This window comes from Scyliorhinus torazame, chromosome 21, assembly GCF_047496885.1.
Source record: "Scyliorhinus torazame isolate Kashiwa2021f chromosome 21, sScyTor2.1, whole genome shotgun sequence".
In the NCBI taxonomy this organism is placed as follows: domain Eukaryota; kingdom Metazoa; phylum Chordata; class Chondrichthyes; order Carcharhiniformes; family Scyliorhinidae; genus Scyliorhinus; species Scyliorhinus torazame.
The window spans coordinates 64883623-64899834 of NC_092727.1; the positions used below are offsets into that span (position 1 = coordinate 64883623).

At 48.9% G+C, this 16212-nt stretch overlaps 1 protein-coding gene across 1 annotated transcript in view; it reads left to right on the forward strand.

Annotated features, from left to right (window-relative positions):
* The window catches only part of LOC140398057 (KAT8 regulatory NSL complex subunit 1-like), a 272866-nt gene that overhangs the window by 51399 nt on the left and 205255 nt on the right, over nucleotides 1-16212 (forward strand). Inside the window, exon 3 of the mRNA XM_072486269.1 lies at nucleotides 6143-6319. Coding sequence (XP_072342370.1) covers nucleotides 6143-6319 — 177 coding nt within the window. The remainder of the gene's footprint in view (nucleotides 1-6142; nucleotides 6320-16212) is intronic.

The following is a 16212-nucleotide window of genomic DNA, read 5'->3' on the forward strand; positions in this document are numbered from 1 at the left end:
AGGAGGTAAGAAGGAAATTAGACAAATGAAAACCAGTGGACGTGATTTATTCAGATTTCCAGAAGCCTTTTGACAAGGTGCCGCATAGGAGACTGTTAAATAAGTTAAGAGCTCATGGTGTTAAGGGTAAGATCCTGGCATGGAAAGAGGATTGGTTGACTGGCAGAAGACAGAGTGGGGATAGAGGGGTCTTTTTCAGGATGGCTGCCGGTGACTAGTGGTGTTCCGCAAGGGTCTGTGCTGGGACCACAACTTTTCACAATATACATTAATGATCTGGAAGAAGGAACTGAGGGCATTGTTGCTGAGGTTACAGATGGTACAAAGATCTGTTGAGGGACAGGTAGTATTGAGGAAGCAGGCGGACTGCAGAAGGACTTGGGACAGGCTAGGAGGGTGGGCAAAGAAGTGGCAGATGGAATACAATGTGGAAAAATGTGAGGTTATTCACTTTGGAAGGAGGAATGGAGGCATAGACTATTTTCTAAATGGGGAAATACTTGGGAGTCCTTGTTCACGATTCTCTTAAGGTTAACGTGCAGGCTCAGTTGGCAGTTAGGAAGGCAAATGCAATGTTAGCATTCATGTCGAGTGGGCTAGAATACAAGAGGCAGGGATGTACTTCTGAGGCTATATAAGACTCTGGTCAGACCCCATTTGGAGTATGGTGAGCAGTTTTGGGCCCCATATATCGTAGATGTCATAGAATTTACAGTGCAGAAGGAGGCCATTCGGCCCATCGAGACTGCACTGGCTCTTGGAAAGAGCACCCCACCCAAGGTCAACATCTCCACCCTATCCCCATAACCCAGCAACCCCACCCAACACTAAGGGCAATTTTGGACACTAAAGGCAATTTATCATGGCCAATCCGCCTAACCTGCACATCTTTGGACTGTGGGAGGAAACCGGAGCACCCGGAGGAAACCCACGCACACACGGGGAGGATGTGCAGACTCCGCACAGACAGTGACCCAAGCAGGAATCGAACCTGGGATCCTGGAGCTGTGAAGCAATTGTGCTAACCGCTATGCTACCGTGCTGCCCATATCTAGTGAAGGATATGCTGACCTTGGAAAGGATCCAGAGGAGCTTCACAAGGATGATCCCTGGAATGAAGAACTTGTCGTTTGAGGAATGGTTGAGGTCTCTGGGTCTGTACTCATTGGAGTTTAGAAGGGTTCGGGGGGTCTTATTGAAACTTCGAGGCCTGGATAGAGTAGACGTGGAGAGGATGTTTCTATTAGTAGGAAAAATTAGAAGCAGAGGACACAATCTCAGACTAAAGTGATGATCCTTTAAAACAGAGATGAGGAATTTCTTCAGCCAGAGGGTGGTGAATCTGTGGAACTCTTTGCCTCAGAAGGCTGTGGAGGCCAAATCACTGAATGTCTTTAAGACAGAGATAGATAGGTTCTTTATTAATAAGGGAATCAGGAGTTATGAGGAGAAGGCAGGAGAATGGGGATGAGAAAAATATCAACCATGGTTGAATGGTGGAGCAGACTCAATGTGCCGAGTGGCCTAATTCTGCTCCTATGTTTTATGGTCTAATAGGAAGATGAGGCGGATCAGTGAGTATTTTGTCACAAGGTGCAGCAGGGAGGGCTTCAGATTGATGGGCATTGTGACCAGTTCTGAAACAGGAGTATCTTTTCAAAAGGATGGGTTTTCAATAGGACCGGCACCAAAGTACTTGCATGAAGGTTCACTTGGTCGGTTGGGTTGGTGGTGGAAGGTCACCAGTGTGTAGAACCATAGAAGGAGGCCATTCGGCCCATCGAGTCTGCACCAGCCCTTGGAAAGAGTACCCTACCCAAACCCACACCTCAACACAATCCCCACAACCCAGTAAACCCACCTAACCTTTTTGGACACTAAGGGCAATTTATCATGGCCAATCAATCTAACCTCCTGCACATCTTTGGACTGTGGGAGGAAATCGGACACCCGGGGGAAACCCACGCAGACACGGGAGAATGTGCAGACATTCCGGCACCTGATCGGGGAGGCTGGTACGGGAATTGAACCGTGCTGCTGGCATGCCTTGGTCTGCTTTCAAAGCCTGCGATTTAGCCCTGTGCTAAGAGAAGGCTGAGAGGAGATTTAATATCACAATCATGAGATCGGGACAGAGTACATGAAAAAGCTGTTCCCATTTATGGAAGTAACAAGAACGAGAAGATGTAGATTTAAGTAATTGGCAAAAGAAACAATGGAGAGATAAGGAAAATCTTTCACGCAATGAGTAAAATCTGGAATGCTGTGTGTGTGGTGGAGGCAGGTATTAATTGAGATATTCAGGATTAGTCCGAAGATGTGCAGGTTAGGTGGATTGGCCATGATTAATTGCCCCTTAGTGTCCAAGAGGTTAGGTTAGGTGGGGTTACTGGGTTAAGGGGATAGGGTGGGAACCTGACCCTAGGTAGGGTACCTTTTCAGAGTGTCATTGCTGACTCGATGGGCCGAATGGCCTCCTTCTGCACAATAGGGTTTTATGATTCTATTGTTTGATAAAATACGCAATGTGCAGGATTTTGGGGAGAAGGCAGAGGACTGGCACTAATTGTATTGCTCATTCGTGGAGCTGGCACAGGCATGATGGGATCAATGGCTGTAACAATTCTGTGTTCAGAAAAGATGGGGAAGGCAAAAATATTGGCGGATTGGTAGTACTGATTACCAAAACATTCTATTTTTGGAAAGAGGGTAGCAGGGTACATTTTGGTTAGAGTTTAGAAGCAAAAAGATTATGCAACTGGGCTTTCTCAAGGCCTCCAAATATTGCAAGAGAGATAGAAAAGCAAACTGCAGGGAAATCGCAGGTGTGCACTAAGTTCAGAGTGGTGCTAGTGGGAACTTTAATTAACCATGTAATAACCATGATCTTTATTAGTAGGGCAGCACAGTGGCGCCTCACGCCGCTAAGGCCCCAGGTTCAATACCGGCCCTTGGTCACTGTCCATGTGGAGTTTGCACATTCTCTGTGTTTGCGTGGGTTTCACCCCTACAAGCCAAAGATGTGCAGGGTAGGTGGATTGGCCATGCTAAATGTTCTTTAACTGGAATAAACAAATTGGGTACTCTAAATTTATTTTTGAAAAATGATTGTGATTAGTGGCACAAGTAGGCTTACATTAACACTGCAATGAAGTTACTGTGAAAATCCCCTAGTCGCCACATTCCGGCGCCTATTCGGGTACACGGAGGGAGAATTCATAATGTCCAAATTACATAACAAGCTCATGTTTCCTTGTGGGAGGAAACCAGAGCACCCAGAGTAAACTCACGCATACACTGGGAGAATATTGATTGGGATATAAGAAATGGGAATGTGTTTGGCGTGTGGGGTGGAATGTGTTCAGGAGTATGTACTTGACCTTCTTCTTGGCTCAACTAGGAAGGAACATTGCGAGATCTGCTGCAGGGGAATGGGGTGGGTCAAGTAAACCAAGTGTCTGAAAAGACCTAGGTAACATCACATCATAAGGTTTAGATTAGTAACTGTATCTTACCTATAAATACTGTGGCTGCAAGACCACGGCAGAGGCTGTGAATCCTCCAGTGAGTAACTTGTCTCCTGACTCCCCAAGCCTGTGCACCACCTTCTCGAGGGCAATTGGCAATGGACAATAAACACTGACCTACCAATGACTAAAAATTATGAGAATACAACCAAGCAAGGACCATGCTACCGAGCGGAGAGCTGTTGGCGTAAATTGATGTGATAAGCTGCAGACAGGTTGAGGAAAGGTTTGTCAGAGTCACATTGGATACAGTTTGTTACTTTGAGAGTTGTTTTGCCAATGTAGCAGGGGCGGAAATGGAGAGATTCAAACATTGTGTTCTGAGAAAGAACTTTGGGAGGGATCGCCTTCGGAGAGGGAAAGGTGATGGGCTGCAGTTTGCAAGAAATTGGTCATGGGTTGCTCTTTTGAGGAGCGTTAAGGTGACTGCAGATTTGAAGGAGAGTGGAACAGAGGGTGAGGAGTGCGAGCCGTTAACAAATAAATGTGCATGGAAGCCAAGACCGCAATTTTCTGCCTCAGAGCGACAGGGTTCAATTCCGGCCTTCAGTGACTGTGGAGTTTTCACTTTCTCTGTGTCTTCGTGGGTTTCCTCCGGGTGCTCCGATTTCCTCCCACAATCCAGAAATGTGCAGGTAAGGTGGATTGGCCATGATCAATTGTTCCTTAATGTCCAAGAGGTTAAGAGGGATTATGGGGATAGGGTGGAAGCGTGAGCCATGATAAGGTGTTCTTTCAGAGGGTTGGTGCAGACTCGATGGGCCAAATGGTACTGTAGGGATTCCATGACTGGACAGTGTGAATGTTGAAATTTCAATTCAAGTTTATTGGAGAAATGCTTTTTCCAGGGGTAAAGAAATATATGGGGTTGCAAGGGAGAATAGTGATGTGGGTGGAGAATGATAGAAGAAAGTGAGATGACCTTCTCTGTGATTTAATGCTATTGGAGGTGTGAGGCTATGAAAGATGGCAAGTCAAGTAGCAGCTGTGTATTTGAGTTGGGAAGCTGTGTGATGAGGTGGTCGGAGGGCAGTGAATTCAGGAGAGTGAATATGCTGAATTAAGATGGAGATTAAAGACATCTATGATGCAAAATCGTTCAGTGTTGAGGAAATTCACCTTGATACCTGTCTGGGCTTTAGAGAAATTAGATTTTGCAAAAGGGGGGTAAAGCTAGATGAAAATTAACAAAATGTGCTTTAAAAAATAAATTAACTGAAAATAAATGGGCGGCACGGTAGCCCAGTGGGTGGCACTGTTGCTTCACAGTGCCAGGGTCCCAGATTTGATTCCCGCTTGGGCCGCTGTCTGTGTGGAGTCTGCACGTTGTCCCCGTGTCTGTGTGGGTTTCCTCCGGGTGCTCCGGTTTCCTCCCACAAGTCCCGAAAGACGTGCTGTTAGGTGAATTGGACATTCTGAATTATCCTTCTGTGAAGCTGAACAGGCGCCAGAGTGTGGCGACTAGGAGATTTTCACAGCAACTTCATTGCCGTGTTAATGTAAGCCTACTTGTGACAATAATAAAGATTATCAGTGTTAGATGAGAAATAGCCTAGATGTGATTTTGTGATGATTTCCAGAATTTAATTTCACCATATATGTTTTTCAAAACTTAAAATTGTCAAACATGTCAAGAGGACCTTGTGACAGTCCTTGATTAACCTGTACATTTATGCGCTCTCAAATTTCATGTCAAATTATGAGTGTGACATTTAAACACTGGCTTGAAGATGCAATAAACAAACAAAAAGCCATTAGACATCCGGTTCGCTCATGAAATGATCACAATGATAATAATGGGACACAACTTGAAGTGGCATATACAGACTTGACTTGCTTCAGCTGTGTTGATAGAAACACTCTAAACACTCTAAACATTACATGCGCAGAAATAAAAATAAAAACTACACAGAAAATGCATTTAGTTCTACACTGAACGGTAAAGACAATCAAACGTATGAATATCAAACTGAACTGTTTTCTTTCTGTGGCTAATGTTAGAGGTTTTCCTGTGATGTGAGCTTCAACCAATTGATGAGATGTTGCTGTTCATCTTTTTTTCTCTTTATCCCACTTCACTATGCCATTGTTGAAATGTGGTTTTGCAAAAGTCAGTCCTTTAAATTGGTATCCAGTACAGGAACTGCACGCTGAACAACACATCGAACAGAAATGTTGCACTTAAACCAATAACTGTCTTTGTGTTTAGCACCCGAGCTCTGATGTTTCACTCTGTTCACGGAAGTCCATGTTCATGGGAAGATACCAGCTGTTTCAGTCTTTTGTGCGATTTCAGTACAGTGGAATGGTTGAAAGAGGTTTTCTTCCTATGCTCACATGAATTATACAAAACAAATGTTTAAAGATTTAAATTTAAAACTTGACTATTTGGAGAGATCATTTTAAATTTAGGTGAAACATTGAAACGATTAACAAAAAATAGAAACGAGAGATTATTGTCACCTAATTATTGTCACAAGGTGAAAAATGTTACGACAAAGTGTATTTGTTTTTGTGCGATATTTCCTGTGAAGTATTGACACTAACTTTTTAGTGATTGAACTGCACATTGCATGTCATTTTGAGCTTTACTGAATCTAAACATTTCCCCACAGGGTTCAGTTGTGCTTGGAGACTCTCCACCTCCAGAAGACTTGAGCCGGCTAATAGGAAGCTCTCCAGATCAGTCTGATTGTCCATCTCAAACGGAACTGAAAGCTATTGGTGCCGGTGGCAAGCTTGAGATGTCAGTCTGCAGTCATTCTTCACTTCCCAAAATTGTGGCTAAACAGGTAGGATTCCAACTCACTGATCCTAATTGTTTTAAAGGTATTTGTGAGAAATAGAATATTCAAAATGCCCCGTTATACCTGTGAATTATATGAAGCTTACTATTGCTTAAAAAGGTTTGTTTTGTGCATATTGGACTTTTTGAATCTGATATTTTCACTTTTGCAGCAAATCTAGATTTTTATTTTCTAAAATTCACATCACGGAATCGGAGAACAGAATCAGAGACTTCTTGGGCAGCAGAAGGCCATTCAACCCATTGTGTCTGCACCGAATCCAAATGAACATGGTGTGCCATTCTCTCACTTTGCCCCCGTAAACCTGCACATTGTTTCTATTCAAATAATCTCTTGAATGCCTTGATTGAACCACATTTCCAGGCAGCGCGTTCCGGACCCAAATCACTGTTTTGTGAAAATGTTCTTTCTCACATCACATTTGCTTTCTTGGCAAATTACTTGAGTGCCTTCTTTTTATCGATCATTCTACAAACAAGAACAGTTTCTCCCTTATCTGCTTTATCCAGACCCGAGAACAGTCCCAACCACTCCAATCTATCCTCATAACTGAAGTTCCTCATTCCTGGAACCAGTCTTGTAATCAACTCAAACTTTGGCAGTGGTGGGATTCAAACACGCGTCTGTGTAAATAGTGGTGTTTAAATTAAGTGCCTTCGACCAGTCATTTTCAAACTCGGGGTTGTGACCCAAGGGTCGGTCGCAGACTGGTGTCAGGAGGGTCGCAGAGCGATGGTTAGCAGCGTTCCCGATTGCGGGAAGAAATGCTCAACAGCCATTACTGGCTTTCAAAAATGCCGGCTGTCCTGCGCATATGTGCCCCTTCAGCTGGATGTAGCAGTGCGCAGGCCCAGAGCCCAGCGGGACAGTGCGCCTCCTCGGTACATTAGTGCGCTATCCCAGGAGCAGATTCTTTTAATAATCGATTTGGCTTCCCGCCAGAAGCGGCGGCAGAGAGCAGGCCACGCGCTTGGTACACTGACATTATGTACTCTGAGCGCAGAATTACTGAGGTGAGCCTCCTCCATTTTGTAGCTGCCGCTAAACAAACAACAGCACTATGTGAAGAACTGAAGATGGATTTTTTTGGGACTAAGGAAGGGAGAGCCAGATACACAACAAGCCGGGATCTCTCAACCGGTGAGAGCTTTGCAGGAGTGTCCAAGGCAGGAAAAAGCAGTGCTGGTGTGAGCTCCAGGACCACTAAGGAACAACCCATACAAAAATGAAACATTGAATGGGGTGGCAGAGTGGTTAGCACTGTTGCTTCACAGCGCTAGGGACCCAGGTTTGATTCCCGGCTTGGGTCACTGTCTGCAGAGTCTGCACGTTCTCCCTGTGTCTGTGTATGTTTCCTTCGGCCCTCCGGTTTCCTCCCACAAGTCCCGAAAGACGTGCTTGTTAGGTGAATTGGACATTCTGAGTTCTCCCTCTGTGTACCTGAACAGGTGCTGGAGATTTTCACAGAAACTTCATTGCAGTGTTAATGTAAGCCTACTTGTGACACTAATAAAGATTATTATTATTAGCAACTGAGATCGTGAGGTCCAAGCAGGCTCAATTGTAAGCAAAGATGGTTGGCCGCGAAGGTCGGCAGGTTGGTAAAAGTGGGTCCCCAGAAAAAAAGTTGAATTTACAGTGCAGAAGGAGGCCACTTGGCCCATCGAGTCTGCACCAGCCCTTGGAACGAGAACCCTACTTAAGCCCGCACCTCCGACCTATCACCGTAACCCAGTAATCCAACTAACCTTTTGGACCCAATGGGGCAATTTATCATGGCCAATCCACCTAACCTGCACATCTTTGGACTGTGGGAGGAAACCAGTGAATCCGAAGGAAACCCACGCAGACATAGGGAGAAAGTGCAAACTCCACACAGGCAGTCACCTGAAGCCGGAATTGAACCTGGGTCCCTGGAGCTGTTAGGCAGCAGTGCTAAGCATTGTGCCACCGTGCCGCCTGTGAAAAACACTGCCTTCGACCACTTAGCCATGCTACTTCTACAGTTGTGTTCCATTCTTGATGAATTTGAATTGCTGTGCAATCATCATTAAGACTTTAGTTGATGATCCCCACCACAACATCCCAAGTTCAATTTTTTGATCTATTTGTATGTTCCTTCACATAGGAAACAGTCAGGATTGTACAAAAAAGCTGTAAATGGAAGCACCAGAGGAGATGAACTAAATGGCTCACTTGTGCTGAAATCAAATGGCAATGTACAATTTTTTAAAAATTCATTCATGGGATGTTAGCCTCACTGGTTAGGGCAGTATTTATTGCCAATCCCTAATTGTCCTTAAAAAGGTGGTGGTGAGCTGCCACATTTAATAGCCACCATCCATGTGGTGTGGGTACATGTGGTGTGGTGTTATGCATGGAGCTCCACAATTTTGACCCAACGACAGAATAAAGTGCGATATATTTTCAAGTCAGATGTTGAGTGGCTTGGACCCCTCCAGGTGGTGGTGGTGGTCCCAGGTATCTACTGCCTTTGTCCTTCTAGATGGTGGTGGCGATGGTCTGGAAGATGCAGCCTAAGGTGTTTGATGATTTGCTGCAGTTCCTTTTTGTAGATGGTTCACACTGCTGCTACAGTTTATCGCTGGTGGTGGAGGGAGTGGATGGAGTGCTAATCAAGTGGGATGCTTTGTCCTGGATGGAGTTGAACTTCTCGAGTGTCGTTAGAGATGCAGTCATCCAGGCAAGTGGAGAGTATTCCACCATCACACTCCTGACTTGTGCCTTGTAGATGATGGACAGGCTTTTGGGAGTCGGGAGCTGAGTTACCTACTACAGGATTCCTAGACTCTGAACTGCTCTTGTAGCCACCATATTTATATGGCTTATCCAGTTCAGCTTCCAGTCAATGATAACCCCCCCTGGAGGTCGACAGTGGGGGATTCAGCGACGTTAATGCCATTGAATGCCTAAATTCTCATGTCAGTGATGGTCATTGCGTGGGACATGCATGGCGTAAATGTTACTTGCCAGTTGTCTGCCCAAGCATTGATATTGTTCAGGTCTTGCTGCATTTGGATAAAGACTTTTACTGTATCTGAGGTGCTGAACATTGTGCAGTCATCAGCGAACATCCCTACCTCTGACCATATGGAAGGAAGACCATTGATAAAGGAGCTGAAAATGGTTGGAACTTGGGCGCTACCCTCAGGAAATCCTGCAACAATGTCCTGGAGCTGAGATGATTGACTTCAAACCACCACAATTTTCTTTCTTTTTGTTACAGTACGAAGTCTTACAACACCAGGTTAAAGTCCAACAGGTTTGTTTCGATGTCACTAGCTTTCGGAGCGCTGCTCCTTCCTCAGGTGAATGAAGAGGTATGTTCCAGAAACACATATATAGACAAATTCAAAGATGCCAAACAATGCTTGGAATGCGACCATTAGCAGGTGATTAAATCTTTACAGATCGACTTATCGATCGACAGTTCCAACGCGCCACAGCGAAAAACTGCACCGACCTCCTCAGAAGACAAACATGGGACACAACCGACAGAATACCCTTCGTCGTCCAGTACTTCCCCGGAGCGGAGAAACTACGTCATCTTCTTCACAGCCTTCAACACGTCATTGATGACGATGAACATCTTGCCAAGGTCATCCCCACACCCCCACTACTTGCCTTCAAACACATGAGTGCGGCCTCAACCGGGACCTGGGATTCATGTCGCATTACATTCATCCCCCACCATCTGGCCTGCGAAATCCTACCAACTGTCCTGGCTTGGTACAATTCACACCTCTTTAACCTGGGGTTACCCCATCTCTGGATCTGTAAAGATTTAATCACCTGCTAATGCTCGCATTCCAAGCATTGTTTGGCATCTTTGAATTTGTATATATATGTGTTTCTGGAACAGACCTCTTCATTCACCTGAGGAAGGAGCAGCGCTCCGAAAGCTAGTGACATCGAAACAAACCTGTTGGACTTTAACCTGGTGTTGTAAGACTTCGTACTGTGCTCACCCCAGTCCAACGCCGGCATCTCCACATCATTCTTTTTGTTAGATATGACTCTAACATTTCCCCATCGATTTCCATTGACTCCAGTTTTGCTGGGGCTTCTTGATGCCATTCTCGGTCAAATCCTGCCTTGATGTCAAGGGCAATCACTTTTACCTCTCATCTGGAGTTTGGCCATTTTGTCTGTTCGAATGAAGGCTGTAATGAGGTCAGGAGCCGAGTGCCCCTGGCACAACCCAAACTGAATGTCCTTGAGAAGGTTATTGCTAAGCAAGTGCCACTTGATAGCACTGTTGATGACTCCCTTCCCTCACTTTACTGATGATCAGGAGAAAACTGATAGGGCAGTAATTGGCCGAGTTGGATTTCTCCTTTTTTTTGTATAGCGCATACCTGGGCACTTTCCACATTGCCAGTTAGCTATTAGTGCTGTAGTTGTACTGGAGCATCCTGGCTAGATGCATGGCAAGTTCTGGAGCACCAGTCTTCAGTAATATTGCCAGAATATTCAAGACTGGGTGGGAGGATTGCAGAGCTTGAATCTGATCACATTCTGTCTGTAACTTACTGCACATGCTGTTTGGCACGCAAGTTGACCTGTGTTGTAGCTTCTCTAGGTTGACGCCTCATTTTTAGGTATGCCTGGTGCTACTTCTGGCATGCCGTCCTGCACACTAAATTGAATCAGGATTTATCCCCTAGTTTAATGGTTAACAGGTGGCACACTGCCTTACAGTGTCAGGGACCTGGGTCCGATTCCCGCCTTGGGTGACTGTAGAGTTTGCGCATTCTCCCTGTGTCTGCGTGGGTTTCATCCCACGGTCCAAAGATGTGCAGGTTAGGTGGATTAACCATGCTAAATTACCCCAAAGTGTCCCAACGGTTTGGCAGGGTTACTGGGTTATGGGGATCGGGTGGATGAGTGGGCCTTGGTAGGGTGCTGTTTCAGAGGGCCGATGCTGACTTGATGGATTGAATGGCTGCCTCCTGCACTGTAGGGATTCTGTGATGGAGTAGGGGATATGCTGTGCGATGAGATTACAAATTGTGCCCGAGTATATTTCTGTTGTTGCATATGGCCTGCAGCACCTCATGATTGCCTAGTGTTGAGTTGCAGCCTACCACTGGCCTTTGCAATGTGCTATGTATTAGATTTTGTCCTTAGGGCAGACGGTAGCACAGTGGTTAGCACTGTTGCTTCACAGCTGCAGGGTCCCAGGTTCGATCCCTGGCTTGGGTCACTGTCTGTGCGGAGTCTGCATGTTCTCCCTGTGTCTGCGTGGGTTTCCTCCAGGTGCTCCGGTTTCGTCCCACAGTCCAAAGGTGTGCCGGTTAGGTGGATTGGCCATGCTAAATTGCTCTTCGAGTCCAAAAAAGGTTAGGTGGGGTGTGGACTTAAATAGGGTGCTGTTTCCAAGGGTCGGTGCAGACTTGATGGGCCAAATGGCCTCCTTCACTGTAATTAGGTTATCTCAAAACACCTTGCATATCCATGGATGTTTTCCCTCCCCCCTCTTACAATCTTTCTTTCTCTCTAGAATATATTTGGGTTGGGAGGAATTGAATATCTCCTTAAACAACTGCCACTACTCATCAAATGTCCTACCTTTTAGTCTTACTGACCAGTCCACTAGGGCCAAATCTATCCTTATGCCTATGTAAAAACCTTGATTTAAAACCGGAACACTCTGTACATTGGCTGCTGCGATCTGTTACACACAGCGCACGGTTGTCGGATGCTGCTGTGTGTCACACCGCGCTGTGCATCAGGTGCTGCTGTGCGTCACACTGAGTGCATTGCGCTGGATGCTGCGGTGTGTCACACTATGTGCGGTGCGCTGGATGCTGCGGTGTGTCACACTGAGTGCATTGCGCTGGATGCTGCGGTGTGTCACACTGTGTGCGTTGCGCTGGGTGCTGCGGTGTGTCACACTGTGTGCATTGCGCTGGATGCTGCGGTGTGTCACACTATGTGCGGTGCGCTGGATGCTGCGGTGTGTCACACTGTGTGCGGTGCGCTGGATGCTGCTGTGTGTCATACTATGTGCGTTGCGCTGGATGCTGCGGTGTGTCACACTGAGTGCATTGCGCTGGATGCTGCGGTGTGTCACACTGTGTGCATTGCGCTGGATGCTGCGGTGTGTCACACTGTGTGCATTGCGCTGGATGCTGCGGTGTGTCACACTGTGTGCATTGCGCTGGATGCTGCGGTGTGTCACACTATGTGCGGTGCGCTGGATGCTGCGGTGTGTCATACTATGTGCGGTGCGCTGGATGCTGCTGTGTGTCACACTATGTGCGGTGCGCTGGATGCTGCTGTGTGTCACACTATGTGCATTGCGCTGGATGCTGCGGTGTGTCATACTATGTGCGGTGCGCTGGATGCTGCTGTGTGTCACACTATGTGCGGTGCGCTGGATGCTGCTCTGTGTCACACTGTGTGCATTGCGCTGGATGCTGCGGTGTGTCATACTATGTGCGGTGCGCTGGATGCTGCTGTGTGTCACACTATGTGCGGTGCGCTGGATGCTGCGGTGTGTCACACTGTGCGTTGTGCTGGATGCTGCGGTGTGTCACACTGTGCGTTGTGCTGGATGCTGCTGTGTGTCACACTGTGTGCGTTGCGCTGGATGCTGCTGTGTGTCACACTGTGTGCATTGCGCTGGATGCTGCTGTGTGTCACACTGAGTGCATTGCGCTGGATGCTGCTGTGTGTCACACTGTGTGCGTTGTGCTGGATGCTGCTGTGTGTCACACTGTGTGAGTTGTGCTGGATGCTGCTGTGTGTCACTGTGTGCATTGCGCTGGATGCTGCGGTGTGTCACACTGTGCGTTGCGCTGGATGCTGCTGTGTGTCACACTGTGTGCGTTGTGCTGGATGCTGCTGTGTGTCACACTGCGCGCAGTGCACCAGGTGCTGCGGTGTGTCACACTGAGTGCGCAACGCTGGATGCTGCGGTGTGTCACACTGTGTGCGTTGAGCTGGATTCTGCTGAGTGTCACACTATGTGCGGTGCGCTGGATGCTGCTGTGTGTCACACTGTGTGCGTTGTGCTGGATGCTGCTGTGTGTCACACTGTGTGAGTTGTGCTGGATGCTGCTGTGTGTCACTGTGTGCATTGCGCTGGATGCTGCGGTGTGTCACACTGTGCGTTGCGCTGGATGCTGCTGTGTGTCACACTGTGTGCGTTGTGCTGGATGCTGCTGTGTGTCACACTGCGCGCAGTGCACCAGGTGCTGCGGTGTGTCACACTGAGTGCGCAACGCTGGATGCTGCGGTGTGTCACACTGTGTGCGTTGAGCTGGATTCTGCTGAGTGTCACACTATGTGCGGTGCGCTGGATGCTGCTGTGTGTCACACTGTGTGCGTTGTGCTGGATGCTGCTGTGTGTCACACTGAGTGCATTGCGCTGGATGCTGCTGTGTGTCACACTGCGCGCGGTGCGCTGGATGCTGCGGTGTGTCACACTGCGCGCAGTGCACCAGGTGCTGCTGTGTGTCACACTGTGTACGTTGTGCTGGATGCTGCTGTGTGTCACACTGAGTGCATTGCGCTGGATGCTGCGGTGTGTCACACTGTGTGCGTTGTGCTGGATGCTGCTGTGTGTCACACTGTGTGCGTTGTGCTGGATGCTGCGGTGTGTCACACTGAGTGCATTGCGCTGGATGCTGCGGTGTGTCACACTGCGCGCGGTGCACCAGGTGCTGCGGTGTGTCACACTGTGTGCGTTGTGCTGGATGCTGCTGTGTGTCACACTGAGTGCATTGCGCTGGATGCTGCGGTGTGTCACACTGCGCGCAGTGCACCAGGTGCTGCGGTGTGTCACACTGAGTGCGCTGCGCTGGATGCTGCTGTGTGTCACACTGTGTGCATTGCGCTGGATGCTGCTGAGTGTCATACTATGTGCGGTGCGCTGGATGCTGCTGTGTGTCACACTGTGTGCGTTGTGCTGGATGCTGCGGTGTGTCACACTGAGTGCATTGCGCTGGATGCAGCTGTGTGTCACACTGTGTGCGTTGTGCTGGATGCTGCTGTGTGTCACACTGTGCGTTGTGCTGGATGCTGCTGTGTGTCACACTGTGTGCGTTGCGCTGGATGCTGCTGTGTGTCACACTGTGTGCGTTGTGCTGGATGCTGCTGTGTGTCACACTGTGCGTTGTGCTGGATGCTGCTGTGTGTCACACTGTGTGCGTTGTGCTGGATGCTGCTGTGTGTCACACTGTGTGCGTTGTGCTGGATGCTGCTGTGTGTCACACTGTGCGTTGTGCTGGATGCTGCGGTGTGTCACACTGTGTGCGGTGCGCTGGATGCTGCTGTGTGTCACACTGTGCGTTGTGCTGGATGCTGCTGTGTGTCACACTGTGTGCGTTGCGCTGGATGCTGCTGTGTGTCACACTGTGTGCGTTGTGCTGGATGCTGCTGTGTGTCACACTGTGTGCATTGCGCTGGATGCTGCGGTGTGTCACTCTGTGTGCGTTGCGCTGGATGCTGCTGTGTGTCACACTGTGCGTTGTGCTGGATGCTGCTGTGTGTCACACTGAGTGCATTGCGCTGGATGCTGCGGTGTGTCACACTGTGTGCGGTGCGCTGGATGCTGCTGTGTGTCACACTGTGTGCATTGCGCTGGATGCTGCTGAGTGTCATACTATGTGCGGTGCGCTGGATGCTGCTGTGTGTCACACTGAGTGCATTGCGCTGGATGCTGCGGTGTGTCACTCTGTGTGCGTTGCGCTGGATGCTGCTGAGTGTCACACTGAGTGCGTTGTGCTGGATGCTGCTGTGTGTCACACTGTGTGCATTGCGCTGGATGCTGCGGTGTGTCACACTATGTGCGGTGCGCTGGATGCTGCGGTGTGTCACTCTGTGTGCGTTGCGCTGGATGCTGCGGTGTGTCACACTGTGCGCGGTGCGCTGGATGCTGCTGTGTGTCACACTGTGTGCGGTGCGCTGGATGCTGCGGTGTGTCACACTGAGTGCGGTGTGCTGGGTGCTGCTGTGTGTCACGCTGCGCGCGGTGCACCAGGTGCTGCGGTGTGTCACACTGTGTGCAGTGCGCTGGATGCTGCTGTGTGTCACGCTGTGTGCGTTGCGCTGGATGCTGCTGTGTGTCACACTGTGTGCGTTGTGCTGGATGCTGCTGTGTGTCACACTGTGTGCGTTGTGCTGGATGCTGCTGTGTGTCACACTGTGTGCATTGCGCTGGATGCTGCGGTGTGTCACACTGTGTGCATTGCGCTGGATGCTGCGGTGTGTCACACTGTGTGCAGTGCGCTGGATGCTGCTGTGTGTCACGCTGCGCGCGGTGCACCAGGTGCTGCGGTGTGTCACACTGTGTGCGGTGCGCTGGGTGCTGCTGTGTGTCACACTGTGTGCATTGCGCTGGATGCTGCGGTGTGTCACACTGCGCGCAGTGCACCAGGTGCTGCGGTGTGTCACTCTGTGTGCGTTGTGCTGGGTGCTGCTGTGTGTCACACTGTGTGCGGTGCGCTGGATGCTGCGGTGTGTCACACTGCGCGCGGTGCACCAGGTGCTGCTGTGTGTCACACTGTGTGCGTTGCGCTGGATGCTGCGGTGTGTCACACTGTGTGCGTTGTGCTGGATGCTGCTGAGTGTCACACTATGTGCGGTGCGCTGGATGCTGCTGTGCGTCACACTGAGTGCGCAACGCTGGATGCTGCGGTGTGTCACACTGTGTGCGTTGCGCTGGATGCTGCTGTGTGTCACACTGTGTGCGTTGCGCTGGATGCTGCTGAGTGTCACACTGTGTGCGTTGCGCTGGATGCTGCGGTGTGTCACACTGTGTGCGGTGCGCTGGATGCTGCTGTGCGTCACACTGAGTGCGCAACGCTGGATGCTGCGGTGTGTCACACTGTGTGCGTTGCGCTGGATGC